The 26,075-nt window shown below is 51.0% G+C and overlaps 10 protein-coding genes across 10 annotated transcripts; 6 read left to right on the top strand and 4 right to left on the bottom strand.

Moving 5' to 3' along the window:
- Positions 1-477: 477 nt before the first annotated feature.
- N7532_000942 (uncharacterized protein) lies at positions 478-1,570 on the top strand (the record flags this gene model as incomplete). The annotated part of the gene is made up of 4 exons (XM_056613436.1): positions 478-667; positions 723-931; positions 994-1,224; positions 1,283-1,570. 4 exons carry the CDS (start codon positions 478-480, stop codon positions 1,568-1,570), a joined length of 918 nt encoding a protein of 305 aa, XP_056478477.1.
- A 521-nt stretch (positions 1,571-2,091) lies between these two features.
- N7532_000941 (NPP1 family protein) lies at positions 2,092-2,869 on the top strand (the record flags this gene model as incomplete). The annotated part of the gene is made up of 2 exons (XM_056613435.1): positions 2,092-2,321; positions 2,377-2,869. The coding sequence occupies 2 exons, from the start codon at positions 2,092-2,094 to the stop codon at positions 2,867-2,869; spliced, it is 723 nt and encodes a 240-aa protein (XP_056478476.1).
- Positions 2,870-3,164: 295 nt separating this feature from the next.
- N7532_000940 (putative ABC multidrug transporter) lies at positions 3,165-7,987 on the bottom strand (the record flags this gene model as incomplete). The annotated part of the gene is made up of 14 exons (XM_056613434.1): positions 3,165-3,263; positions 3,320-3,759; positions 3,831-3,990; positions 4,049-4,255; positions 4,311-4,621; positions 4,676-4,769; positions 4,823-4,998; positions 5,054-5,328; positions 5,380-6,001; positions 6,055-7,105; positions 7,161-7,408; positions 7,466-7,628; positions 7,683-7,727; positions 7,784-7,987. 14 exons carry the CDS (start codon positions 7,985-7,987, stop codon positions 3,165-3,167), a joined length of 4,095 nt encoding a protein of 1,364 aa, XP_056478475.1.
- A 763-nt stretch (positions 7,988-8,750) lies between these two features.
- Positions 8,751-11,105, bottom strand: N7532_000939 (Zn(II)2Cys6 transcription factor; the record flags this gene model as incomplete). Its single annotated transcript, XM_056613433.1, has 6 exons — positions 8,751-9,302; positions 9,358-9,581; positions 9,632-9,930; positions 9,979-10,169; positions 10,220-10,946; positions 11,008-11,105. 6 exons carry the CDS (start codon positions 11,103-11,105, stop codon positions 8,751-8,753), a joined length of 2,091 nt encoding a protein of 696 aa, XP_056478474.1.
- A 1,471-nt stretch (positions 11,106-12,576) lies between these two features.
- Positions 12,577-14,317, top strand: N7532_000938 (putative MFS transporter; the record flags this gene model as incomplete). Its single annotated transcript, XM_056613432.1, is given in 4 exon segments — positions 12,577-12,829; positions 12,840-13,006; positions 13,074-13,268; positions 13,334-14,317. 4 exon segments carry the CDS (start codon positions 12,577-12,579, stop codon positions 14,315-14,317), a joined length of 1,599 nt encoding a protein of 532 aa, XP_056478473.1.
- Positions 14,318-14,684: 367 nt separating this feature from the next.
- On the top strand, positions 14,685-15,689 carry N7532_000937 (uncharacterized protein; the record flags this gene model as incomplete). Its single annotated transcript, XM_056613431.1, has 5 exons — positions 14,685-14,778; positions 14,850-15,181; positions 15,233-15,294; positions 15,347-15,556; positions 15,644-15,689. 5 exons carry the CDS (start codon positions 14,685-14,687, stop codon positions 15,687-15,689), a joined length of 744 nt encoding a protein of 247 aa, XP_056478472.1.
- Positions 15,690-16,120: 431 nt separating this feature from the next.
- On the top strand, positions 16,121-16,606 carry N7532_000936 (uncharacterized protein; the record flags this gene model as incomplete). Its single annotated transcript, XM_056613430.1, has 3 exons — positions 16,121-16,183; positions 16,247-16,468; positions 16,517-16,606. The coding sequence occupies 3 exons, from the start codon at positions 16,121-16,123 to the stop codon at positions 16,604-16,606; spliced, it is 375 nt and encodes a 124-aa protein (XP_056478471.1).
- Positions 16,607-18,946: 2,340 nt separating this feature from the next.
- On the top strand, positions 18,947-20,513 carry N7532_000935 (glycoside hydrolase family 76 protein; the record flags this gene model as incomplete). The annotated part of the gene is made up of 3 exons (XM_056613429.1): positions 18,947-19,046; positions 19,113-19,360; positions 19,428-20,513. 3 exons carry the CDS (start codon positions 18,947-18,949, stop codon positions 20,511-20,513), a joined length of 1,434 nt encoding a protein of 477 aa, XP_056478470.1.
- A 233-nt stretch (positions 20,514-20,746) lies between these two features.
- Positions 20,747-21,571, bottom strand: N7532_000934 (glycoside hydrolase family 75 protein; the record flags this gene model as incomplete). Its single annotated transcript, XM_056613428.1, has 3 exons — positions 20,747-20,989; positions 21,062-21,421; positions 21,476-21,571. 3 exons carry the CDS (start codon positions 21,569-21,571, stop codon positions 20,747-20,749), a joined length of 699 nt encoding a protein of 232 aa, XP_056478469.1.
- Positions 21,572-22,640: 1,069 nt separating this feature from the next.
- On the bottom strand, positions 22,641-23,753 carry N7532_000933 (thioesterase domain protein; the record flags this gene model as incomplete). The annotated part of the gene is made up of 1 exon (XM_056613427.1): positions 22,641-23,753. The coding sequence occupies one exon, from the start codon at positions 23,751-23,753 to the stop codon at positions 22,641-22,643; it is 1,113 nt and encodes a 370-aa protein (XP_056478468.1).
- Positions 23,754-26,075: the final 2,322 nt, after the last annotated feature.

Below are 26,075 nucleotides of genomic sequence, written 5' to 3'. Positions count from 1 at the left end.
AATAATAGACTTGCGTATGCCAACTTTGGGAGGCCCCCGTAGGAGACTGGATGTTTCACGCTACTTGCCGTGACGAGGTCAAAGTTGACGGAGACGCTAGGTATGCAGGGGATGTCGCTGTCAGGATGTAACCGGTCTGACAGGACTTCCTGAAAGGAGACACTGTCGCAATGATCGGCCACCTGTGCCCCCCTGCGATTCCCGTTGTAGCGCATATGCAGCCTAGTGAGGGTTATGCACACCGTATTTAGAAATGCCGCCAATCACGAGAAAGGTGGAGTCCCTTAACAGCCATGTGGGTACTAGTTCCAAATGTGGCAGCTGATCTTCGTGCAACACGGCAGCTTCAACCGTCGCCCGTCCGGCTGCCGAGGGATCCGCGGTCAAACCGAACGGATCGTATAAGATGCCTGAAGGCTGACGATCCGCCTGTGGTCGCCTGAGCCCGAGAACTGGACGTTTCGCATACGCTACACCATGAAAATCAACGCGTTCACTGCCCTCGCTGGCTCTCTTGCTCTGGCAGGGCCTGCCTCCGCAATTAACATCATCTCCTCGAATGATGATGGCTGGGCAGAGGTGAATATTCGCTCCTTTTTCGACTCCCTGACGAATGCTGGTCATTCGGTCGTGGTATCTGCCCCGGCAGAGAACCAGAGCGGAACAGGTTGGCAACGCGATGCTCCCTGTCTTGCGCCCAGTGGCTAATTCGTTCTCAATAGGCTCTTCCCAGAAGAACCCGACCGTGCTCGACGAGGCATGCGAGTTCAACAGTTGCCCTGCCGGTAGCCCAGCCGTGGGGCATAACGCCTCGGAACCTCGCCTCAACTACGTCAATTCATTCCCTGCGACATCCATGAAATACGGGATCAACTCGATCGGACCGCGCTTCTTCGATGGTCGTCCCGACCTTGCAGTTGCAGGGCCAAATGTATGATATATACCTCAAGTCTGGAGCACGAATCCACCAACATTGGTTACTAACTTCAGCAGGTCGGTTCAAATATCGGGCTCGCGGTCTACTTCTCAGGCACCGCCGGCGCAGCCACCTACGCAGCTCATGACGCCGGAGTCCCCGCCATCGCGTTCTCAGGGGCGACCGGCTCTCAGACTGCCTGGAACGCTTCTGTAACCTATCCGAACTATAGTCAAGTTTACGCCGATGCGGCCGTCAACCTGACCAACCACCTGGTCGCAGCAGGCAAACCGTATCTGCCGAATGATGTATGCAATCCGACGCCCCTTCCTGATTATTTTCGCAGTACACTGACCCCCTCATCAGATCTGGCTGAATGTCAACTTCCCGTCTGTCTCAGATTCTGAATGTACCAAAGCCGAGGATATCTCATTCGTATTGTCGAGAATCCACGTCGCCATCCCTTTGATTACCCCTGATGATGTTAACACTTGTGGCGACGACCGACTTCCAAGCGAGATCAAGGTGTCCCTGACCTCTGGATGTTATGCAAGTGTCTCCGTGGGGTTGGCTGGCAGCAAAGAAGACGCGAATGCCACCATGCAGGGGGAAGTTTTGAAGAAACTGGGTAGCCTGCTCACGTGCTTGTCTTGATTCGCAGAACACTCCCACGTATATAATTTTGATCCGATGATTCGAGCATCATGCAGCTTTAATACCACGTTACTCTAAATTAAATTCTCCTAGGACGAAGTAAGCAGCTCGATCGGAGATTTTTCTCCGCCCACGTGTGTTGATATTCTCAAGACGAATCCCAGGCACTAAAGCCTAGATGCATCTGGATAGCACTTCTGGTCTAAACGAAGTGGAAATTTAGAATGCAACAAATTAAGTCGACCCAAGAAACGAATGAATGACAATCGCGAACCCACGGGGGTCGAATTTCCGGCGAAAAGCGGGGGTTTCATCGGCCACCATGCCCTTTGGAGATCGACGGCCCGTTTAGAACTCGGGAATTCTCCGGACCTGCAGAGCTCGGTGATTTTGCCAGATTAGATCGGAATGTGTCCTGATCGGAAGTGCCCTGGACGATCATCAGCGAATATAAACATGATCATCGGCCAAGCGGAAGGGCCTTACTGAGCCAACCCTTTCCAACGCAAAGATTATCGACAATGCTTTTGCAACCATTTCTAGGGCTTTTAGCCATCGCTCAGCTGTCTAAAGCAAGCCCGCGATCGCACCTATCGCGTCGAGGAACAGTCGCCTCGGATGAAATTGTTGGCTTTGATCAAAAAGTTCCTCCGGGAACAGTAGGTGATGTCTATCTCGCCTACCAGCCCCATCTTTATGTCGTGAATGGCTGCGTTCCATTCCCTGCCGTTGATGAGAATGGAGATACCAAGTGGGTCTTGTCCGTCACAAGCCAAGTATGAGGTTCTAGAGTCTAACGGAGATAGTGCTGGGTTGGCCCCGACCGGCTCATCGAATGGTGAATGCAGCAGCAGCACTGGCCAAATATATGTCCGAGGCAGTCGCTCTGGCGACTATTATGCCTTACTTTACTCATGGTATTTCCCCAAGGATGAGCCGTCGTCGGGCATCGGCCACCGACATGACTGGGAAGGCGTGATTGTCTGGCTCTCAGATTCCACCAGCACAACTTCTGACAATATTGTCGCTGTCTGCCCAAGCGCCCATGGAGGATGGGATTGTTCAACGGACGGATATACCCTCGATGGAACATCACCACTGATCCGATACTACAGTGTCTGGCCCGTGGATCACCAATGTGGTTTGACAACCACGGTCGGTGGTACCCAGCCGTTGATTGCCTGGGAATCACTACCGTCGGCGGCACAAAGTGCTTTGGACACGACTGACTTTGGAGATGCCAATGTTCCCTTGAATGATGGTAACATGGCCAATAATCTGGCCAAAGCTACATTCTGAGAATTCCGGGGTACGGGCTGAACATTCCATATGCAAGATCCATTTGGAAGGAGTGAATGCATCAAACCACGCTGTTCTTTTTTGTTTGTTGCACATGTATTCCACCATTTCATAACTTCAAGCGTATATAACAAATTTGAATTATCTACGGTGGAAAGAAAATCTATGTAATATCAAGAAGTAGAAAAGGAGGTCGAAAATGACATGATTAGGTGGCATGCGCCACTATGGAATCTATGGATATTATCTATCAAAAGAGAGCAAGAGGTGGTTGGCTGAGATGAAGAGGAGTTTTTCATTCCGACCGAGCGCTCTTCGTCTTCTTGCTTCTCATCTTCATCATCAAGAACACAAGTGCATATGATGTGATGCAGAAAATCGCAGTGATCCCGGTCTAGTAACAAATGTTAGCACAAGGAAGAATGCCAGGGTGGTATGACAAATACTCACATCTCTCCAAGAATAATACTTCTCCTTGAGGTTGAAAGTCTTTGCATAGTCGGCACCGGTGGAGTATTGACAGAAGGAGCAGATGCTGGTGGAATTGGAATCAAGCAAATAGCCAGCTTGGGTTGAAAGAAAGTCGGCCATATATTCGCCACAAGTCTGTCCTGATGGGGCGCTGAAGGTGACATATTCAGATGGCTCGCATGTCACCTTGACATCCCACAGGACCTGGCCAAGAAGGCCTCCAACAAGGTAGGTGAAGGGATCGAGATAGTAAATCCAGTATCTCCAGAATGGCTGCATCTGGCTGTAAGGTACGACAACACCACAGAAACTGACCAAGCCAGCGCCGATAAGAACTGGATTCATGACCGCAGCGAAATACTCGTTCGGTGCATAGGCAGCAATGGCCTGTCCAATTGAGGTATACAAGAACTCGTAGACTAGCTCGAGGTTAGTAAGGCCAAAAAGCGATGGGGAATGGACCGATCTGGAACGTAGTAGGCTCACTCACATATCATCTGAAGGTAAAAGTGACCAGAAATGCTGGCCACAGACTGAAATCCGGCTGTGAAGTAAAAGCACAAGAAGTAAAGTGTTGCACAAATGATGAGATATGGGATCTCCGTGATAGTCTGAGCGCCAATAAAAGCGATCCAGTGATATGTCTTTGACTGCATTCCAAACGTTCGATTAGTATTACAAAATACCGGAGGTGGCATAGAGGCTAACCTTCTTTTCACGAGTCTCAAAAATATCGCGGTTATGCAAAAAGAATGGCTGCATCTGATTAATGCAACCAGGGGCAACGAAAATGAAGTTGAAAATAGCGAACAGTCGCAGTTGAAGCGAGAACGTGCCGTCTCCAATCTTCCAGAAGGTGAATCCACTGAAAAGGGCCGCAAAGATGTGAAGGATCATCTTGTTCCACATATAGTCCTTTTAGGAGTCAGCTATGTCGTGAATGGCTGGTCAGTAAAAGAGAATGTCTCACCGGAGATCGCCAGATTTGAACCGCAAGACGCTTGGAAACCATCTTGAATTGGAACCAGTGCGATGTGGCATAATCTGCGGTGTCCTCTATATAGTCAGGATCGGCCTGTTTGGCCTTGTTGAGAGCCTCAAGTTCAGCGAGTGCCTGTTGTCGCTCATTCGACTTGCTCCAAACATCGACCCAGTCCACACCACTGCCATCTCTACTTCCCTGAACAACATCAATGATATGCTCAGCTGGGTTAGCATCTGGCGGGCATGGAGCGCCGTTGCGTGCAAAATAATCCAAGATCTTGTTGGAGTCCTCTCCAGCTAAATTCCTACGTTAGTCTAATTTTCGCGGATCATACACTCTTGATAACTTACTTTCGCCAAAATATGTCATCTTGCCACCCTTAGCCAAAAGAAGAAGGCCGTCAAATGCATCAAAAAGGACAGCAGACGGTTGGTGGATTGTACACTAGACTGTGTTAGCTTCATTCGAGAAGTCATCGTGGTAAAAGCTGAAGATACCAGAACAGCTTGTCCTCCATCAACGAGCTTCCGTAGGAACCGGACAATGTTGTAGGCACTCTGTCCATCGAGACCAGATGTGGGCTCATCCAAAAACAGTAGGGTAGGCTTTGCGACAAGTTCAACGCCAAGAGTTACACGCTTGCGCTGCTCAATGCTCAGACCGGCACCAGGAACTAGAAAGTATCAGTGACAATTCAATTTTCCTCAAAAGAGAAGAAGACAGCTCACCCCCGATCAGTGCATCGCCGATGTCTCTGAGTTCGAGAAGGTCAATAATGTGATCAACATATGCAATTTTGTCTTCGTAGGATGTAGTGGAAGGCTGGCGGAGGACTGCGGAAAATACGAGCGCCTCCCGAACAGTCGCAGTGCTCTCGTGAACATCCATCTGCTCGCAGTATCCAGTTGTTCGCTGGAAACTAATTCCCTGGGGGCGTCCGTCGATGAGGATCGACCCATAAATTTCGCCAGAGTCTTTTCGCTGCGCGAGAACATCAAGCAATCTGAACCTTTGGTTAGAATTTGCATTGGAAAATTGCGGTCGAGATACTCACGTTGTCTTTCCAGCACCTGAGGCTCCCATCAAGGCGACTAAGTTTCCGGGCTTGACAAACCCGAAAACTTTATCAAGTAGCTGCTTCTTTTCTCCATTGAAAGGAACATGGTAGTCAAGGTTGTTCCACGAGAAGGTGGAATGTTTGACTGAGCCCTGCAGAGCACCCAGGCTCGCTGGCTGTTGACTCCGTGACATCTTTTCTTCGTCATTGTTACGTTCTTGCTTCTCACTTCCACGCTTGTAAAGCAGAACCGATGAGCCGCTCTGGCTGTTCTTGAGTTCAAAACCAAGGGAGGTGAGTCCGATGAAGAAAATCCAGAAACCAATGATAATGCCGAAGCTGCGCCAGATGTGGTGGAATGAGTAGCTGTACTGTTCCCGGATATATGCGGCTCCATCAATGACACCAACATGGTTGCTACCGAGCACTGAGCATCCTCGATGGGGAGAAGCAGAGCTAGGATACCCGGCACCATACGGGATGTAGTCTGGCTCAATGCATTGGAATTCCCGACCAACGAACTCGTTTGCCATGAGTGCCTCGAAAGCATATGCTCCTGGGTTAAGATAGAAGATCCAGCGGAACCAAACGTGCATCTTGTGGAAAGGGATGAGATAGCCTGGAGTTGATCATGTTAGTAAAATGAACATGACTCAAAAGAACACGACTTACCTCCGTAAACAAAGAAGACTGTCGAGAGTAGACCAGAGATTTTAGAAGCGTTGCCGAATTTCTTACAGACTGCGCCAATAGAACGGAAGAGCTGAATAAAGCACAAGGTCTGTGCAATGACGATGATCCAGAAAGTGAAGAAACGACCAGCATCCATCTGCAAAGCTGCCATGAAGTAAAGGATGAGTGAGAAGCAAGACACTTGAACCATCACCACAGGAATATCCGTAATAGCATTTGCGATGCAGAATGCCGTTGGTCGATAGAACCCAAAGCGCTTTTGTCGGGAAAGGATCGGACGGCCCATGAAAGACCCAGTAGTTTCAGAAAGAGATTCGAGCAGGAAGTAAAGAACGGGGAAGAACAGGACACCAGGACGCATGAAGATAGAACTGCTGTCCTCTGGCAGGTTGTAGAAAAGAGAACCGCAAACCAACGCCTGGATGATAGCCGAGACGACCTTGACGACAAGAGAGAATTTATCACCCCACATGATTTGAAACTGCCGGAGAGTACAGGAGCCAATTTGATCCCACAGACCTGCGGTATAGACACTTCTCTCTCGGGGTAGATGTTGCTTGCGTTTCTCGCTGGAAACAGCCAGGCTTAGATCCTCAGTTTCGTAGACGAGCTTCTCTGTGGGAACCATGGACTCGATCTGGACCCGGTGAATAGAGCTGTCGCGATATGCAGCCTCGAAATCTTCGGGGGTGTTTGGAACTCTGCTTTCCCATCCTGGGCGGACGATCCGCTCTGTGAGAACGGTGACGGAGGTGAGAAAGTCGGCAATGTTGGCGCCTTTCGGGCAAATAAATCCCAGGGATTCAAAATAGCCCCTTGCAAGGGCACGCGGACCGTAGTAAGTGACTTTGCCATCGGCAAGCACGAGAACCTTGTCGAATTCGTCATAGATTCCATTACCGGCCTGGTAAGTGGTTGCGATCATGGTCTTCTCGTTCTTATCGGCTTCCCGGCGCAACATGCGCGCGAACTCAACGGCGGACTTGGAGTCAAGTCCTCGTGTTGGGTTATCCCACATTTGAACGGGACTCTACAGTGACGATATTAGGGTAGTTATGAAAATGGCTTTCGGGTGGTGAACCAACCTGTCCTGCAAGAACTTCGGCCAGGGAGACGCGCTTGCGTTCACCTCCAGATACTCCGCGAATAAATTCGTTACCTACACGCGTTTTCTTCGTGTGACCAATGCCTAATGAGTCCAGAATGTCGTCCCTCTTTTGCTGCACAAATTCTTTCCGGTCTGCAAGTTCTTCGGGTCTCTCATTCGGGACCTTATTCCGGAGTGCGAATTTCATAGTTCGGTTGACCGTTAGAGTTGGAAAGTGAAGGTCATCTATCCGGAGTTGAATAAGCAGCCCTTTGAGAACCCTGAGTGTGGCGGGGAGCATACCTTCATTGTTGAACATGATTTGTTGGCGATACTTCTTTGCAGCTTTGTAGTCCATACTTCCATATCTTGTATCACCATCAACCTCATCGAATGTTTCTCGATCATTCGAAAGTACTCGAAGTAGTGAAGTGCAACCCGAGCCCGGTCGACCTAGGACAAGAAGCTATTTTCGTTAGTTACCTGTCAACAAACCAAGCGCTTTCAGGATCGCGCTCACCATTTCACCAGGTTTGACCTGCCCAGAAACGTCTTCCAGGATTGTCTAGTAATTCGATTAGCATAATATTTTCGCAATATCCAGAATTAGTCAGTCCGTACCCTCTTCGACATTTCCTTTCTGGCCAGGATGTTCCCGAGGCGACGTGGATCAACTTCCGACCATAACGTGTCGCCCAGTGCAGCATCCGGCGCTGTCACTCGAACACTGAGATTGCGGAAGGTGACTGTGAGCCGCTTGCGAATTTGCCCAGGACCAATCTCCACGTCCACTGGCGTTGCTGTTCCAGATGATGGGGTTTCCATGGTAGATAGTAGCTTGGCGCCTCTTCAGCGGGTGAGAGGCCCTTTATACAGCCAGAATTGATGTAAGAGATAGACTCCAGTTGCACCTGTGTATAAAATAGAGTTTCTGGAAGCTTTTGCCCTTATATTCCATGCGCTTCGTGAAGAGCTCTAGATTTTTAAATCCATATTTCCGGTGGTGTGGGCCCGGATAGCGCCAGATATTCCCTTATCGTTATATCGCGAGGGCGAAACGATAAAGAGTTCTCCAAACGGCTTAGTCATAGAGACCACCCAGCGATCGGGCTTATAGGGATATCGTAGTATCGAGAGATCTGTAAACCCGAAGACGGCCTAACCCGTCGGATATACGCATAAGCCCCAGTAGTTGATCGCGAATGATCCACATCCAGTCCGGTCTGCAGCTCAGGGGAAATCTTTGGTGTTTTTCGGATATATCCCATTGGAGTCTGGGCCTTTTTGAGTCAGATTTCCTGGTGCTGCTCTTCCGGCTGCTAGGACTGAGAGCAAGCTGCGCTTCGGCCAAAAATACTCTGACGCACAATTGTGGAGCATACATTTTGTCATCGTATGCTCGGCCCGGTCAAATTCGGAGATAAACAATCCGCCCAAGCTCCAGAGCTGCCAATGTTTGCCGTTGCCTCCGTATTTTCCATGCTGCAGGAAATTTCATGGACGGAAAGCCCGATGTGGAAATTCCATTTGAGTTGTGTACAGGTAGATGTGTGTCCCATTAGTGAACCTCTCCGGAACAGATTATTCGCTATTGATGTCCGAACTCCCGGGGAAGCAAAGTGTCCATGGACGGATAAACAGAAAAGAACGCCTCTATATCCATAGTCGAAAAGTCGAAATTCCATCCCATATCGGATTGGGTAAAGTCCAGGAGATCCTCACTAGAGCCGCCTGATCTTCCAGTTTCTGGGGCCTCCAAGGGGAAGTTCCATTGAGATGCAGGTAAGTCGGGAAGTCGGCCAAACTGTGCGTCTGATGGAAACGCCCTATTGGAGACCTGCTGTCCGCCGATGTTTTGAGGAAATTGCGAGATCGCCGTGGAATCTCCATGTTGCCGAGGATACCTCTCCGCTTCACTCGGGTAGGGAAGCCATTCGTAGGAAGGGTTGATGTTGCTCAAGACTGTTTGTATGGCGGCGATTGAGCTTTTGATGGGGTCGCCTGCCCGCATGATGGATAGATTTTGCAAAGTGGCATATACCCAGGGTAGGTTACCTGCGGCACTCTCTGGGTCATTCAGGAGGTCATATATTAAAGTAAAGGCTGAGCTGCCCATGAAGTAACCATGGTACCGCAGTTCCTAGGGTGAAATCAGCAGAGAAAACACAGGCTGTTCATTTGCGAAATTTGCCTACCTTGACAAGGTCGTTCGCCCGAGAGGCCTCGCATAGATGGTGGATCGTCTTCCTTGCAGCGGTCAGGGCCTGGTTACAGGCCTCATTCAGCCACGACGGAATTTCCTTGTGATGACTCGACTCTCGTTTGCCCTGCTGATGGGGTGGAATTTTCATGTCACGTCGCCAATGACCGCGAAAGATAAGAAAAGGCCGATATGTGAGCAGAAGTGTATGGTAATATACTATAGGAAGTTAGTGAGCCCGGTCAATGCGCTCAGCAGGGGTAGCTCACATGTTGTATATATTGTCTGTCTTACGCCCAACGAGCCTGTTTGAATACCCGCATCTAGCCCAAACCCCAGGGCCTGCTTCATGTAGGACTCATTGGCGCGCAGATCTTCTGTGATAGAACGAGCCACTCGCCACATGTGCAACAGAGACTCATGATTTTCGCTGTAGATTTCGATTGTCGAGCGTGAGATTGTCTTGCACAGCTGAACTAATAGTCGAATGAAGGGGTCTTGAGGAAATTCAATGGCGACGTCGCGCAATGAAAGTGAGCTCGGTCGGCCCACATGAAAGCAGAACCATCTAGTTATACCTTAGTAAAGGAGCCTCTATGGGAGTGGATCAACGTACGTCTCAAACATGTACAGTGACCAGAAGGTGGTTCGCCGCTCCTCGATGGTTTCGGGAGTTTCGATGTTGTCATTTGGTACATCCTTGTGCAGACCTGCGGAGAGAGCTTTCCGGGCCGCAGAGCCCAGGTGGAGGAATGCCGAGTTGGGACGGCCTTGCTCATTCTGGAAATTGGCGTAAGAGAACGTTAGCTGAATATCTTAGACCTTGGTCCTCGATGGGGGATACTTATCATTAGCACCGATATCTGAATGGTTTGCAGGTTCACGACATCATCATACGATATCATGGACGCTTTGACACGATCGTACAGAACGTCCCCCCAGGGGAAGTATTCTGTACCGAGCGCTGCGGTTGCGAGAACGATCAGAATGTTGGCCTGGGTGAGCGTGTCCGGATGGGCCGTCGGGGAGGGATCATATAGTCGTTCCAGGCATCGTTCATAGTAGCTTTGGGGGCGATGCGGCATCATATGATACAGACTCGAGAGGTATCGTGAGAGGAACGTCTTGGCGAGATCATATGGGAGGAACATGACGGGGACATCTCCCACGCCCGCCGGTTTCCCCGCTTCATGATTATCCGGGGTTCCAAAGAAGATTCGGCGAAAACTGAATAGATCCAAGCCTGCACTGGCTTCTTCCACGCCGCTGGACGGTGCGGGCTGGGCGGTCGGGTTGGCGACCAGGTCCCGGTAGATATGTTGCATCAGGGCAAAATGCGAGGTGGGCCCATAATAGAGCTGCATCTGGCACGATGGCGAGGCCATGTGGGTGGCCGAGACGCTATTGGGGAAATCATGCATGAATGAGGAACTCCGCTGCCGCGGTGGCTGCGGCAAGCCTGGGGAGGCTCTGCGCGGCTGGTCTTCGGGACGCGCCGCCTCTTGGTATTCATGCTTCTTCCGCCGGTGCCGGATAAAATCTCGATAGATGCACGGTGTGTTTCTTTGCTGGCAGGTTTTGCATCTAGGGGGGAATTAATCAGACATGGGAGGTGGGTGGTCGCGGGCGTCGCATAGTCTCTCACGGGTTTAGACCATTGCAGCGGATCTTGCGCTTCCGGCACTCTTGGCAGGCCTTGGGAATGCGCCAACCACTGGTGGGGGGATTGGAAGGCTCAGACATATCCGAGAGCAGACCAGGCACCGTCGCAGTGACTCGGCGCTGGCGGTCGTAGAGTGCTTTCTGTACTGCGCGCGCTGCTTGTTTCCGCTTCCTCCGTCTATATCCGGGTCACGTGGTACGCTCTGTCAGCACCCCCATTTCTAAGCAGCGCAGCGAAAAACCTGCCGGAGCATGAAGCTCTACAAAATGATATTGCATAGCGCTGTGTTTTAGGGTAGGGCAGGGATTGATCTGAGTAGGCTCGTTGCTAATACTTGTGTCTTCATTTTATATATATATTTTTTCCAATTGTGCCAGTCGAGTCGAGTCGCAACAGGCCACCAACCGAACTGCCCCTCTTTAATCTTGAGCCATGGGATCCCCACACCAGATCTAGATAGATCTAGATCCGGTCTATGCCTACACAATGAAATCGCCTTAGAACCTCTCAGGGGCCCATATTGTCTACTTTCGTGGTCCTTCTCGTGCGAATCTGTTTGATAAACCACTAGGGGCTGCAAACACGAAACATGCTTCTTGACCAAGTGCTCTGCCTACGCCACCATGGCAGTTCGCAAGGTCGACGTGCCGCGATGCCTCGGCTCTGTTAAGGCTAATCGGACGGGTTCCAGCGCACGTTGAGCCCACGGCTTTTGTTTCCCTGGTCTCGCTTCCGATGACCTCTCAGCCCGCTTCCGATCCCTCGGAAACCCCCGCGCCTCGTCGCGTCGCGGCTTGGCGATGGCGCAGGTGCCGATTCACCTGGTGCACACCTCGCGCGCATTGGACTCGTCTGGCTGCCACGGCGATGCCCAGACTCGGCCGGATGAAGCTTTCGGCACTTGGGTGCTGCGCGTCGGAGATTCCTGGGGCTTCCGGGGGCATTTGCCGGAGGATGCTGGGTCCACGGATCGCCCGAAAGTCTGGGGAAGTCGAACTCGTCAGTGTCTGTGGGGAAGGGCCCCCACCCCCCTACTTAGAGGATGTACGATGTACTAGTGGTGTATACTATACTAGTCAGTATACTTAGTACCTTCAGGCAACATCCCCGCCGCGCTCGTCCTGCCGGGCGATATCGTGATCAAGAGCCTCAGCATACTCTCGGGGATCCTCGAATACTTTCGCCTCACGGTTGGGACAGACATCGTCTCCGCTGCAGCAGAACAAGAAGTACCTGAAGTACAATTAGTAGAATACGCGATTGCACCTCCCGTCCGCCAAGCACTCCTTTGGGACTTCCGACAAGCCGCCGCTTGGCAGTCAAATTCCCGGGAAAGCTGCCAGGCGAGCCGATCACCCCTCCCCACAACCCCGGACGCCAACCAGTCTCGTACCAGACTAAGCAGATGCGAGACAGGCTCGGATCTTCCGTATCTCGGGTCACTCAACGCTATAAAGGGACGGGCTGCCCATGCCGCGTTGGCCCCGGATCTTCCATTGTTCATTTCTCTCCTGCTTTCCCACCGGATCTCACCGCAGCTCACGCATCGCGATGGCTGCATCAACAGCCGATCCCGAGTTCATGGGCGACGACAAGGGCGTCGCCGACCACAAAGAGACCATGGTGGCCGAGATCGCACGCGATGCCGCCGAGCGCGGCCATCTTGCCACGGATCAGTACGGGCATGCCTTGGTGGAATTCGACCAAAAGGCCGAATCGCGCCTACGCCTGAAGATTGATCTGTACATTGTTCCCACCGTGGCGCTGATGTATCTCTTCTGCTTCATCGACCGCGCCAATATCGGTGAGTATAGTCCTGTGCGAGTCCACGCCTTTTCGTCTCATGCTGACCGCCATGGTTACGCAAGGCAATGCGAAATTGGCCGGGTTTAACAAGGACCTGGGCCTGGAGGGATATGATTACAACGCCGTCTTATCGATCTTCTTCGTCGCCTATATCATCTTTGAGATTCCGAGTAACGTAAGAACTGCGCCATCCTGCAGGATGTCGCCGCGGTGATTTGCTGACGAGCGTGTCCCCGAACTAGATCGCATGCAAATGGATTGGCCCCGGTTGGTTCCTGCCGGCCGTCACCCTGGGCTTTGGCATCTGCTCGGTGGCCACGGCCTTTGTGCACGACATTCAACAGGCGTCGGGCGTGCGATTCTTGCTGGGCATGTTCGAGGCCGGGTTGATGCCGGGAATTGCCTACTATCTGAGTCGGTGGTACCGTCGGAGCGAGGTGAGTCCGCATAGAGCTTTTTCCTGACCGCCGCTCAATGTCTAACCCCCTCTTGTCGTTTGTAGCTGGCCTTCCGCCTTTCTCTGTACATCGTTATGGCCCCACTGGCGGGTGCGTTTGGCGGACTGCTCGCCTCGGGGATCCTGACCCTCGATCACGTCGGAAGTCTGCATAGCTGGCGGATGATCTTCGCCATAGAAGGAATTATCACCATTGGCATCGCCTTGATCTCTTTTGTCACACTGACTGACCGACCCGAGACTGCACGCTGGCTCTCGCAAGAGGAGAAGGACCTCGCCATTGCCCGCGTCAAGTCCGAGCGCATTGGCACTACCGAAGTCCTCGACAAGATCGATGTTACCAAGACGCTGCGCGGAATTTTCAGCCCGGTGACGCTAACAACTGCCTTCATCTTCCTGCTGAACAATATCACGGTTCAGGGTCTGGCATTCTTCGCGCCGACCATCGTGCAGACCATCTACCCCGATGCGAGTGTAGTGTCGCAGCAGCTTCATACGGTGCCACCCTATGTGGTCGGAGGCTTCTTCACTTTGCTTTTCCCCTATCTGAGCTGGCGATTGGACAAGCGATTGATTTTTTTCATCATTAGTCCGCCGCTGATGATGGTCGGGTATATAATGTTCCTGGCCAGCAAGGACCCCATGGTCCGCTACGGGGCCACGTTCATCATTGCCAGCGGCGCATTCGCCTTTGGTGCGCTGTGCAATGCCAATTCCTCAGCCAATGTCGTCTCGGACACGGCGCGGTCCTCGGCGATTGGTACGACGGTGATGTTTGGCAACATCGGCGGACTCATCTCCACCTGGTCCTTCTTGCCCTTTGACGGTCCGGATTATCACATTGGCAATGGGCTGAACTTGGCGACGTCCACGACGACCTTAATTCTGGGGGCGTCGCTGTGGGCATACATGTCATGGGATAACCGCCGTCGCAGTCGGGTGGATGTCGGCGCGGCATTGGCGAGCCTGTCGCAGAAGCAGATCCAGGATTTGGATTGGCGCAATCCCGCGTTCAAGTGGCGGCCGTGATCCTCTTGTGTTCAATCGTTTTACTGTGTTTCAAGCGGGTCCGCTATCTTCGTCCGTACCCTAGGATAGTCTGATATTACTTGGAAATGTAATCTGTCCCTGTGTTAAGCCCAGCATCAGTACATCAGCACATCAGTATGATGTGCATCCAATCTAGACCTGGGCACGCCAGGATTCTCCAATCTCCGTCCGATCTCAATGACTAACCCCGTTAGCTCCGTTTCCCAACCAACTGCCTCATTGTGCTTTCCTGGAGGGGGCTTCGACGATGGGTCCTGGCATCCCGGTCCCGGAATCCGTAGCTGCGAGGTGCGATACATAAGGATCGGTCCCCGAGGCCCGCGGAGCTCCTCAGTCCACAGTCAGCATGACTTGCGAAGCCTGCCGAACGATTCCTCCCGTAACCTCCCAGGGGTACACCCCGAAGGGCCAGTACGAGACCATTGCGGGTCTCAAGACGTGTCAGTGGAGATGTCCCTCCCATGCACTTTTCGCCTGTCGCTTTGCGTGCCGGGTTGCTCATTGATTTTAGATGTGACGGGTAACCCGGAGGCCCGCATTGGTCTGGTCGACATTTACGATGTCTTCGGATTGTCCAACCAGACTCTGCAGGGCGCGGATCTGCTGGCGACGCGCCTGAACGCCGTCGTTCTGGTCCCGGATTTCTTCGAGGGCGATGCGCTGGAGCATCATAATATCCCGCCCGACACGGATGAGAAGAAGCAGCGCATCGGGCAGTTTCTGGCCACCCGGGCGAATATCGAGCGGAATACGGGCGTGGTGCTTGCCGCCGTGCCGGAGTATCGCACGCGGTTCCCCTTAGTCGCCAAATGGGGTGCCAATGGTCTCTGCTGGGGCGGCAAGGTGAGCGAAGCCCGAATTGCTGCCCATCTTGTCGAGTGCTGACCCGCATAGGTGACGATCCTCGCATCGGGGTCGAACACCCCGTTCGCGGCCTCGAGTCAGGTGCACCCAGGGTAAGTGATCCCGTGTCCTCGTGAGTGGGCGCCGTTGCTAATTGATTTGTAGTCTGCTGGACCCGGCCGACGCGCAGTTTGTCTCGATCCCGCACATGGTGCTGGCGTCGAAGGACGAGGAGGCCGACAAGGTCGCGGCGTATGCTCCTCTAGTCGCCCCCAAGAGCGGCGTTGTCGAGACGTATTCAAGCATGTGGCATGGCTGGATGGGAGCTCGAGCCAACTTGGAGAACGAGGAGAGTCGGGCGGAATATGTGCGTGGGTGAGTCTCCCTCAATATCAACCTTCCAGCTCCATATGATGATGTGGTGGAAGCCACCTGCTCGGCATGGCGTTGCTAACATTCTAGAAGATACGCACAACTCGCCGACTTTTTCGAGAAGCATCTCGCTTAAGTGCTCTACTATAGGGCAGTAGATTTATTCCATTGTTTTATCAACGAGAATATCAATTGTAGCGCGCTACAAACTTGTCTTGAATATTTCCACTCAGTTCCATTTTGTCGGTTATCTCTCCACAATGTCCCGGTGTATATATCTCTCGAGATTCTCCAATGTCTTTGCAACTTTCACGCTTAGAACGTTGCTTTACAAGTTCCTTAGTTAAACGAAATTCCATTATTTTCAAATTACGATCAAAACACAGGGGATTGATCAATCGCACAAGTTCCTGTTTGGAAGAGTGCCGCTCGCAATGTTTTCCGCCTCCGGTACCGGCCCGCCACCGGCATTGCAGCAAACACACAGGCCGCCCCCGACACGCTTTTGCCTTCACCCTCACCCTCACTCCAAGTACATATTGAGTCTGACTCCCACAGATAGACAAAATGATACGGTCAACCGCTCATTTCCATGGACTTCGCACGCCTGGCTATCGGCACCCCGATGTCGTGCGTCTTTTAGCCGCCTTGATCGGCAACGATGGCTCTCCCGAACAGGCGGCGCAGCCATAGGCGATGAAAGATGATCTGGAAAAGACTCCCGCTACGGTTATGGCTGACACGCCATATAGCGTGCTTTTCCCTGGCGAGAAGATCTTTGTGGTTCTGGTAGGGTCCTTTGCAGCCCTCATATCGCCCTTGTCGAGTAGCATCTACCTGCGGGCGCTCAATTCATTGGCGCGCGACATGAATATGTCGGTTTCCCTGATCAATTTGACCATCACCATCTACCTGGTACCGTCATTCCGTTCGAATATCTTGTCGACTTCCTGACCTCCCCAGATATTCCAGGGATTGGCCCCGTCCTTTAATGGCAGTTTCTTCAACGGCTATGGGCGTCGACTGGCATACATCATCGCATTTGAGATTTAACTGGGAGCCAACATCGGGCTCACGCTGCAGGATAGCTATCCCGCCCTGATGGAGCTTCGCTGTCTGCAGTCGGCTGGGGCCAGTGGTGTACCATCGCGCTGGGCAGTGCCGTGGTGGAAGACTTGACGATGCGGGCAGAGCGTGGCAAGAATATCGGGTATGTAGGTATGAGGATAGCGCTGGGTCCTGCCCTCGGACCGGTCGTAGGCAGCCTGCTGGACCACTTCCTGGGATGGAGAGCTATTTTCTGGTTTTTGGTGTTTAATAGAATCGAGCTTGGCAGCCAGCAATCACTGCAAACTCTTATACATAGCTATTTCCCTGTAAAAATTGCCCCAAGAGGGATATACCGTATTGTGAACTACCCATATACACGAAGAGCACGTACTTGTTTTCGTTTAGGCGTTGCTGCCTGGAGTTGCGCGTCGCTCATTTCCTTTTGGCCGGACACCCGCCAAGCTTCAATCCACTGTGGAGAAGACCCTCACTGCTTGAAATTTATTTACTCCGCAATAAAAATACTCCATCAAGGATGTCCTATCCACTGGGTTGCTGCATTCCTCTGTCCCTCAGCCACGAGGAAAAGCGCGTGGTATTCGAACACGACTTTGATAACCTACAAGAACCTGCTAAGGTCTCTATGACGATTTGATCTACCTGGAAAGCCAGCTCGTCAACTACGAGTTGGATACTTTACAACTGGAGGGGCGGTTGCACGATCTCTGGGATGAACTGATTCACGCAACGATGATCATTGCCACCGTAAGCCCTGCGTATGACGATTAGTGACACTTGTACTTAGTGCGCGCGAACTTTGGACAAAGGGTTCAACGGATCCACAGCAGGAAAATAAAGAAGTGGGGGAAAAGGGGAAGAGGCCGTCTTATCCGATGGACAGCAACTCTGGTACGATCTCCCTTGGCCCAGGTCGTCAATGCTCTCTGGGCTCGAGGACCCTTGCAGCTTGTCGCCACAACCGGGAGAACATGGTTACATGGACCGCAAAACTATGCGTTGCCGGAGTCTTTGGAGAAGAGCTTAGCTCGAGCGCTCTTTGGCTATCTAAGGAAACACTGGAGATTGTGTGACCGCTCGTCAAGTCAACCACCACCGCCGATATCAGCAAGATCCCGGTCGTTGATTTGCTACCTGCATGTGAGGCATGGATGCGATACAACAACTTCAAGCTGGTCAATCTCGCCGCAGCCAACAGGAAATACTAATCGATGGTGGAGAGCAATCAGGGGGAAGTTCGAATTGCGCCGGGCGAACTAGCTAGAAACACCAAAGTTCCACATGAAGGGTTTAGTATTTTCCGGTGGATCTTTTGGTGGATCTTTTGGTGGATCTTTTGGAGGCAGCGCCCGCGAGAACTCCATGAGAGTGGCCACAAACCGATAATCGACCGGAAGAAGGCTTGCTTTGAGGCGATGGCGCTGACTGGGATTCACATCGGAGTTGCAGTGCACGGGGAGCAGAAATATCTGCAAAATGCGTTTCGGGCGTTAGACAAAGAACTAGCAGCGAGGGAAGTGCCAACGACTATTGGCCCTGCAGATAGTCCGATTGATATCAGGCGGGCCGAATGAAGTACAGTGATCGAAGCCGACATAAAAGCGAAAAGGCGGCGGCAGATGTTTCACATTCCCATAACCGATCGGGTCGGCAAGCCGCCATTGGCGGCTTGGGGAGGCGACGGATCTATTTATGTAGGACCGAGCCAGCAAAACAGAAGGCCGAAAGAAAAAGAAACAGAAAAGAATTAAAAAAAAGCCAAGTGTGTTTGGGACCATTCGACGATTTCCATGAGATGCCGATCGGCAATCCTGACAAGCTGAAGAAAAGAACCAAGAACAGGATTGGCGACTCGGTTGGAACCGACTCCGCTGTGGGGGATCGTCGACAGTGGTTGCCCTTTAAAGCACCCTGCGATGATAGACATTGATAGACATGGGATCTACCCTGCCGTCTTCTTTCACAACCGATGAGAATGATTTTGCATTTTGCTTCCCGCAACCCAAACGAACTCAAAAGCTTGCTCGCGCTTGACGGGGCCCCACTTGAGGCGTGGTCGGTCGATGCTCCACCAGAAAAGTTGACGACGCTAGCGCGGAGGATTACGCATGCCTCTGGCGCTATATTTAATCCCCAGCGAAATGGGCCCGCGACGATGCAGTCGAGCGAGTAGTTTCGGTTATTCTTTTGTGATTTCCCGCGACTGATGGCCTTTGCCCGTTGTCAGACCTGAACGCCGTGCACATCGAGGCCTATTCCGTGGTGTTGATAGTACGGATATCTCGGCCCGCTTGACGGATCCCGGAAGAGGCCAATTCCGGCACAATGCATGTTCCAGGGCCATGGAGGCTACTCAGGGGCCTCTTTGGGTTAATGTTGTTGCTGGCATCAACAGAGGCAATCAGTTTAGACATCAGCGATGAACGTATGTGCGCAACTGTTGTCCGTGTGCTGCGACGGATGTACTGACCGCCTGATCTATACGAAACAGAATCGATCAAAGATGCCGCCAGCACCACCGCGTACGCCATGATGACCTACTACCACGGAAACGAGAGCGGCCATATCCCAGGAGCTTTTCCCAGTAAATGGTGGGAAGGATCGGCTCTCTTCCTTGCCCTGCTTCACTACCAATACTACACCGGCGATACCAAGTACAACGATGAATTACGTGTGGGCCTGGAGTGGCAGTCCGGTGATGACGGGGACTATATGCCAAGCAACTATAGTAGCTACCTGGTAGGAAGCGCCTGGGCTGCCAATACCTGACTATAGAATCCATAACTGACTTTCATGACACCATCAGGGAAATGACGACCAAATGTTCTGGGGTCTCGCCGCCATGACCGCCGCCGAATTGCAATTTGCGGATGTCTCCGATGGCTTCTCGTGGCTCTCGCTCGCCCAAGGCGTTTTCAACACGCAGATCAAACGATGGGATACCACGGCTTGCAACGGTGGAATGCGATGGCAGATCTTTCCCTACCAGTCTGGCTATACGATGAAGAACTCGATTTCAAATGGAGGGCTGTTCCAACTATCGGCTCGACTTGCGCGATACACGGGCGATGATACCTATATCACATGGGCCAAGAAAATTTGGAACTGGTCTCTATCCTCTCCTTTGCTCAGCAATTCTACATGGAATGTTGCCGACTCAACAAATATGGATGACGATTGCGCCACCCAAGGAAACACCCAGTGGTCATATAATTATGGGACGTACATGATGGGTGCAGCCTACATGTATAATTACGTAAGTTCTGACTGCTCCGGGTTCTTTGTTGAAGGTCTCGCTGACTCGCAATTTGCTGGTCAGACCAACGGAAGCTCCGAATGGCTGGATGCTGTTGATGGTCTCTTGACCAAGACAATTAACAAGTTCTTCCCCGATAGTAATGGGGGCATCTTTGAGGAAGTTACATGTGAGCCTTCAGAGGTTTGCAACAATAATGAGATCCTGTTCAAAGGACTTGTCTCTTCCTGGCTGTCTTTTACCGCCCTCCTCGTCCCGTCAACCTTTGACACCATCGTGCCGAAACTACAAACATCGGCACAAGCCGCCGCGAAATCATGTACAGGACACAACAACAACACATGTGGTGTGCGATGGTACAAGTCAGAGTACGATGGCTGGATCGGTATGGAAGAGCAAATTAGTGCAACAGATATTTTCGTTGCAAACCTGATCAGTTTCAACAAATCTGCTCCTGTTACCTCTACCACGGGCGGAAACAGTACCAGCAACCCAACTGCCGGCGAGAACGACACGTCTACTTCCACGACCAGCAAAGAAGTTACTACTGGAGATCGGGCAGGTGCTGGGATCTTGACCGTGGTCTTCGTTGTCGGCTGGGTTGGTCTGTTGGGGTGGACTGTTCTCGGAGGTTAAGCATTTATGACTTAGATTTTCACGGTGTTGAAGGAGTATTACCACGGCGTTATAGCATGTTCAGGAGGGGTTTCGAAGAAACCTTAACATTTGCATTCTTCTTCGCCGTCAAATTGACAGTGCCTCTCGGAAATACACAAACCTTGGCGAACACTAATTTTACACCGGTAATTCATGCACTGACTTGTCATAGTCAAGACTATCTCTGACAAGATGGTTATTTGTGAGGTTGCTTATGCCTTGAGACCGGCCACCAGCTTGTCACCCAGGACTTTGATGCTGTCCTCGAATGCGTTTCGGTCCCCAGCTTGCCAGTTTGCATCGTTACCGGGAACGGCATCCTTACCGGTAAATCCAAGGTACAACACATCTTCCTGGCCATGTCCGTTGTTGCCGTTGGTATCGTCGTCGGGGAAGCACATCTGAGCGAGCGATATAGATGCTTCTCCAGTGGAGTCCTCGCCGTTGGTGTCACCCTAGATACCGTAGAGCTAATCAAGATAATCAGAATAAGAACCAAGACCGGGAGTCAATTAGACGGGACATACCACTTGATTGTTACAGACGACAGCCATGACGCTGAGTGGTTCCATTCCATATTGCTGAGGGTCAAAGTTGGTGTTTCCAAAGACGACATAGGGATGGAGATTGGCATCCAGATCTTCGATGCCATACTGGCTCAGCTGGACTTTGAATGCTGTCTCTCCTTGTCCGGTTTCATCGGCTCCGCAGTCACCATCTTTGTCGTTTAAGCCATCACAGTCCACGTCCATGTTGTCATATTCTCCTCCATTGGCCGAGCTATGCGGATAGATGACTCCATCGATGTCGCCGCAGTATCCGAATGTGTGTGCGCCGTTGATGCCATCAGAGAAACCTCCCGCGAGTTTGTTGTCACATTTTCCCGACTAGTCAAATTAGCCAGGTTTCGGCGTACCATCATGTTAGGGGTATTAGCTCACCTTGTGGTTGTCGTAGATCTGCTTTAGGTTATCAGGCAGATCATAAGCAGCGATAATGCCGGCGGATATGAGAGCAGTAGCAACGAAGGCGCGCATCTTGGTCCTAGATGTGTTTGTTTTCAGAAGATATGGGATGAATCGCTCGGAGAGGGTGCGTTCACTACTATATACGTCAAGCCTCGCAGTCCCATTCCATATCGGGATTATGGGGTCTTACAGCCGAGAATACCGAATCAAAGCAGGATCATGCATCGGGCTAAAGATGGGTTTATTCTGGAAATAATCAACTAGGCTTCGACTTGGGGTCCTCCTACAAGACATATGTGACAGTGCGCTTGCAGCTAATTAGACAGCGGCAAGTAAATTCGAATCACACGGCCTTCTATCATTGCTGTTGGAAGCATTGAAACCATTCCGTGTAACTGAATTCGGAAAAGTGATTGCCGATCAGGGGTCTCGACCGCTGCTACGAAACACTAGCCAGGATGCTGATCATTTCAGAAGAAAGACGGTTCACTGCCCAAGTGTATCTGCTGTCTACCTAGGAGCTATTGTCATCTAAATGGCAATATCGAAATTGGAGTTATAATACCTTTACATGGAAATTTCATTTGCAAATTTCTGGCGATCAAAGTTGAAAAGTTTTTTGCCATTTTCTTGCGATGGTGACCAGGTTGAGACGCGTGAGTGAGAAGGCAAGTACCATCTTGATTGGAATAATCGGATAGAATATGTAGAGTGTTCTGTAAGTACTGTTCCTCCTGCAGATGTTGCCAGGATGATATCTCAATGCGACACCGGCACGGTGACCAGTTTCCTAAAATGGTAACAGGCTAAGGCGCAAAATGGTGCTTCAGGCTGCCGGCCAATCAGAGGGTGGGTTGCCTACGCCGATCAATTGAAAATCAATCCTACGCTCACAATTTTGCACAGTAAAAGCTTCACGCGAGTGAAGAAGCAATAAAGCCCCAAGAGCTTCCGTGGAATCATAGCATCATCGAGCTTGAAGTAATTGAGCCTCGGCTTTGCTAGATGTCTGCGTATTCCATTTGCGCTGAAACGAACGACTCCTTATCTACGTCTCCAGAATCATGACCAGGAGTTAAAACCAAGGATTAGAGCTGTACATGAGTATGCATGAGTCTCGGTCATTCGATACCGTACCTCAGCGGACTGCTTTTCCTGAGTCCAACAGTGAAGCTAGCTCTGATTCCAAAGCGATTCTCTCATGTAACAATGAAACAACTTTCTGCGCCGTTTCTTCGGCCCCTTGTTTGCCGACGAAGAAGAAATGATTCCCTGGGACGGCATGGGACATTCTGGATGGTGCTTCGTGGATCAGTTTCGAGATTTTCTCCCATGCCTGCGTCCCTTCCAGATCTCTGAGGGCTTGCTTTGGCACCATGGATTCTAGTTTGTAGGTCATCAAAAATCCCCATGTACTCTTGTCCGTAAGAGCGTGTCCAGCATCCTGGACACTCGTCGGGTAAAGCGCGGATATGAATGGCGTATTAACAATATCAAAGACTCGGGAATCGTCCTCATGTGCCAATTCATCCGGGATAAACGCGCTCTTGCCATCAAATTTGAGCCTAGCCCCAATAAGGTTGATCGGTGTACCTCCGACATATTCCTTTAAATAAATGCCCTGGGGAATGATTTCCCTCCCTCCATTTGCCAAGTCCACCGTGTTTAGCTGCTTGCAGAACGCACCAATCCGTGAAGATATGCTGACGTAACCGGAAGGAGTGCACTCCATGTCCGACTGGGGCGGCCGGATATTTGAAATGCCTGGCGTAGCTGCGAGACTGATATATTGCTCAACATGGAGGCCGAGTTCTTTGCATGCAATATTGAACTGAACCACCATCCGACCACCCATACTCCATGAAAGCAGGATAATTGAGCGCGATGGAAGAAAGTTCTCAACTATCGTCTTCTGGGCACAGACTGCTGCTTGTCGCCCCCAGTCTCGTATCCTGAAGCTATGCCCAGTCGATGGCATCAATGAGGAATTCATCTCCAGCGGGTAGGACACTGACAAGACCCCATAGCCCAGTTGACTGAGCCAGTAGGCTATGAAGTCATCGGAAAGGCTTTCATGGTGCCCTCCATAAAATATGCGAGCCAGGTGCGCTGCGCCGGGTATGCAAACGATAAGCGGCTTGCTGTCAATGCTGTTGGTAGTTGCAGGCTGGTAGTGCTTTATTGTCGGAAACCCTTCGACGATTTCTAGTGCCTCTCCGGGATAGAGTCTCGCATTCTCCGCGTAGTCCATATCGAGATATTTCCGGCTTGGTGAAAGCAAGATTCGACCCTAGGATAGCTTGCAGCTAATGGCTAATTGCAAGAGGCTGCGCTTGTGCGGAGAGAAGAGCGGGTCGGAATGAGGGGCGCGACTGGTGCAACTAATTTACTCGTTCAGGCCCGACCTGTTCCGACTGAGGGTGGCGTCGAGTATGGCCACGCTACAATGGAGACATGTGATGGACGGTGAGGATGGCCGCGATCGTGGCGTATACAGAAAGAGGCGGAAAAAGAGATGTGCTTGTGGGAACGAACTCTCGTTTTGAAACTCGAGTAACGTAATCAACGGGCGAGCCGCCCACCCGACCTGCTACTAAAATTTTAAAACAATTTTAGACCACCAAAATGGCAGTAATTTCAGAAAACTATCTATAGGGGCACCAGGTAAGGTAGTTGAATGGCCAATATCCTGGCAGCCGCTACTTCTAGGGGGTGCTCGCATGGCTGGCTGAGGTGGCAAAATATGCTATTCAACATGTTCAACCGGCGCGGGCGGAGGCTGCTCAACACATTCAACTGGCCGCACTGTTGCTGGTAGGCCGTCTCTAACCATAACACCCTGTTGAAATAGAACTAACAACTAGGTATGACTTGAGATGATTGAAGTTACTGAGTAGCTTCACGGTACCATGAGATTTAGCGGGAAAACGTTTCTGCGTTCTTGATTGGGATTCATGACAAACTTCATTACTGCCTCTATGAATCATAAACGGGAGCTTATGAATAACTTGAAGACAATTGAACACTATACGGGACCACAACCAAATAATGAAAATGTGAGTTGCTTCCGCCAGCGTTTTGCTAAAGTCCTTCAGTCTGCCCAGCTTGCGGGAGCCACAAGCGGAATCTTGCAGATTTTGACATGCAGTTTCAAAGATTCTAGATCAGTTCCATTAGCCATGTTTTCAGTGATGTGAGGCTACAACCAAGTCATACGAAGCATATCAGCCGCGGTGCATGAAGCAGCTAAACAATCCATCAAGACTTCTACATAGTCTGCACTCGGACATGTGCACTCGATGTCTGTGAAGCCTTTGCAGCCGATCGCTGTGATCGCCTGTTGATTGCACTCGATCTATTTACGACCGACATCAGAAACCCTCTATTTGCTGTCTTGCGATGTATTATGGGGGTTGGGGGACAAACCAAGCATGGGCTCATGGCTGAGAGTCCATATGGGTCATCGCCCATTGCGAACGGAACAAATGCCAGGAGAGAAATGCAGAACGATGTCTTCATCTTCAGTGGTCAAATTTTGACAAGTCAAAAATATGTTGCAATTGTAAACTGGTGCGATGGTGAAGCTGCAGTAACAAAAAATAAGGGACTCCAGTCTTCTAAGCCAGGTTAAAAGAATCGTTTATTAACACTATTGCTTTCCAGTCCGGACTCTTTAAAGACCAGGTTTTTCTTTTGGCTTCGTACCACGCTGGCTCGTTCCTTCAAGCGCATTGATGTCAAACTTCTTTTCCAATGTCAAATTTCATTTGCATGAAAATGACTATTTGAGCAGATGACTCGGCTCCATCATCCTCAGCCTGATATGATGTGCTACACAAGTACGGGATTGAAGACGTATACGCTGATTGTCTCAAGGAGTTCCAGAAACTCGTTTCGGTTAATAAATGCTAAAATTAGAATTCCGAGCAAACCAGACAATCAATACAAAAACCAGAGCCAAATTTTTCGAATTGCAAGTAAAGCTGTTCAGTTGACTGACCGCGAGTTGCTTCCGAAGATGACACGATGAGATATGCCGCAAGACTAAGCAATTGAGAGTAACAGGGTTTGATCACGGCGGAGGGATATTTTGGAAGCGTGGGGAGCTCTTGACCTACAGAGCAGGGTAGCTACCATGGCCAGTGATCAAAATTCTCTGGGTTGATGTCTCAGATAGCCATGCAGTCCATGATTGCCAGCGAACTTCTAGTATTACCTAGCATGGTTAGGATTAAACCGACTATCTAGCAATGGTCTTTCATGGATAGGCCTTTGTCCCGCGCATAACCTATCCATTCGCAATTACATTTTTCATTCATTTCGCCTTCCGCGATGGCGGAAGTCGTCGGTTGGGAAATGCCCGTTCGGGTTGGAAAAATAGTCGATATAAACTACTTGCAGTTGACAAAAGGCAGAGTAACCATTTCCTCGGACCGGGCCCAGATGACGTCTGATGGGACTGCCACAATCAGAATTGACTGCTCACATGGCCGCCAAGTGCCAATCCATTCGACCTATGGCACTCACTGCCGACGACGCATACTACCATCGATCTGAGACTGCATTTTGTAAT

This window comes from Penicillium argentinense (genome assembly GCF_028826775.1).
Source record: "Penicillium argentinense strain IBT 30761 chromosome Unknown utg000002l_segment0_segment0, whole genome shotgun sequence".
Lineage (NCBI taxonomy): Eukaryota > Fungi > Ascomycota > Eurotiomycetes > Eurotiales > Aspergillaceae > Penicillium > Penicillium argentinense.
Note: the sequence above shows the minus strand (reverse complement) of the source record. Positions and strands in the feature narration are given on the sequence as shown.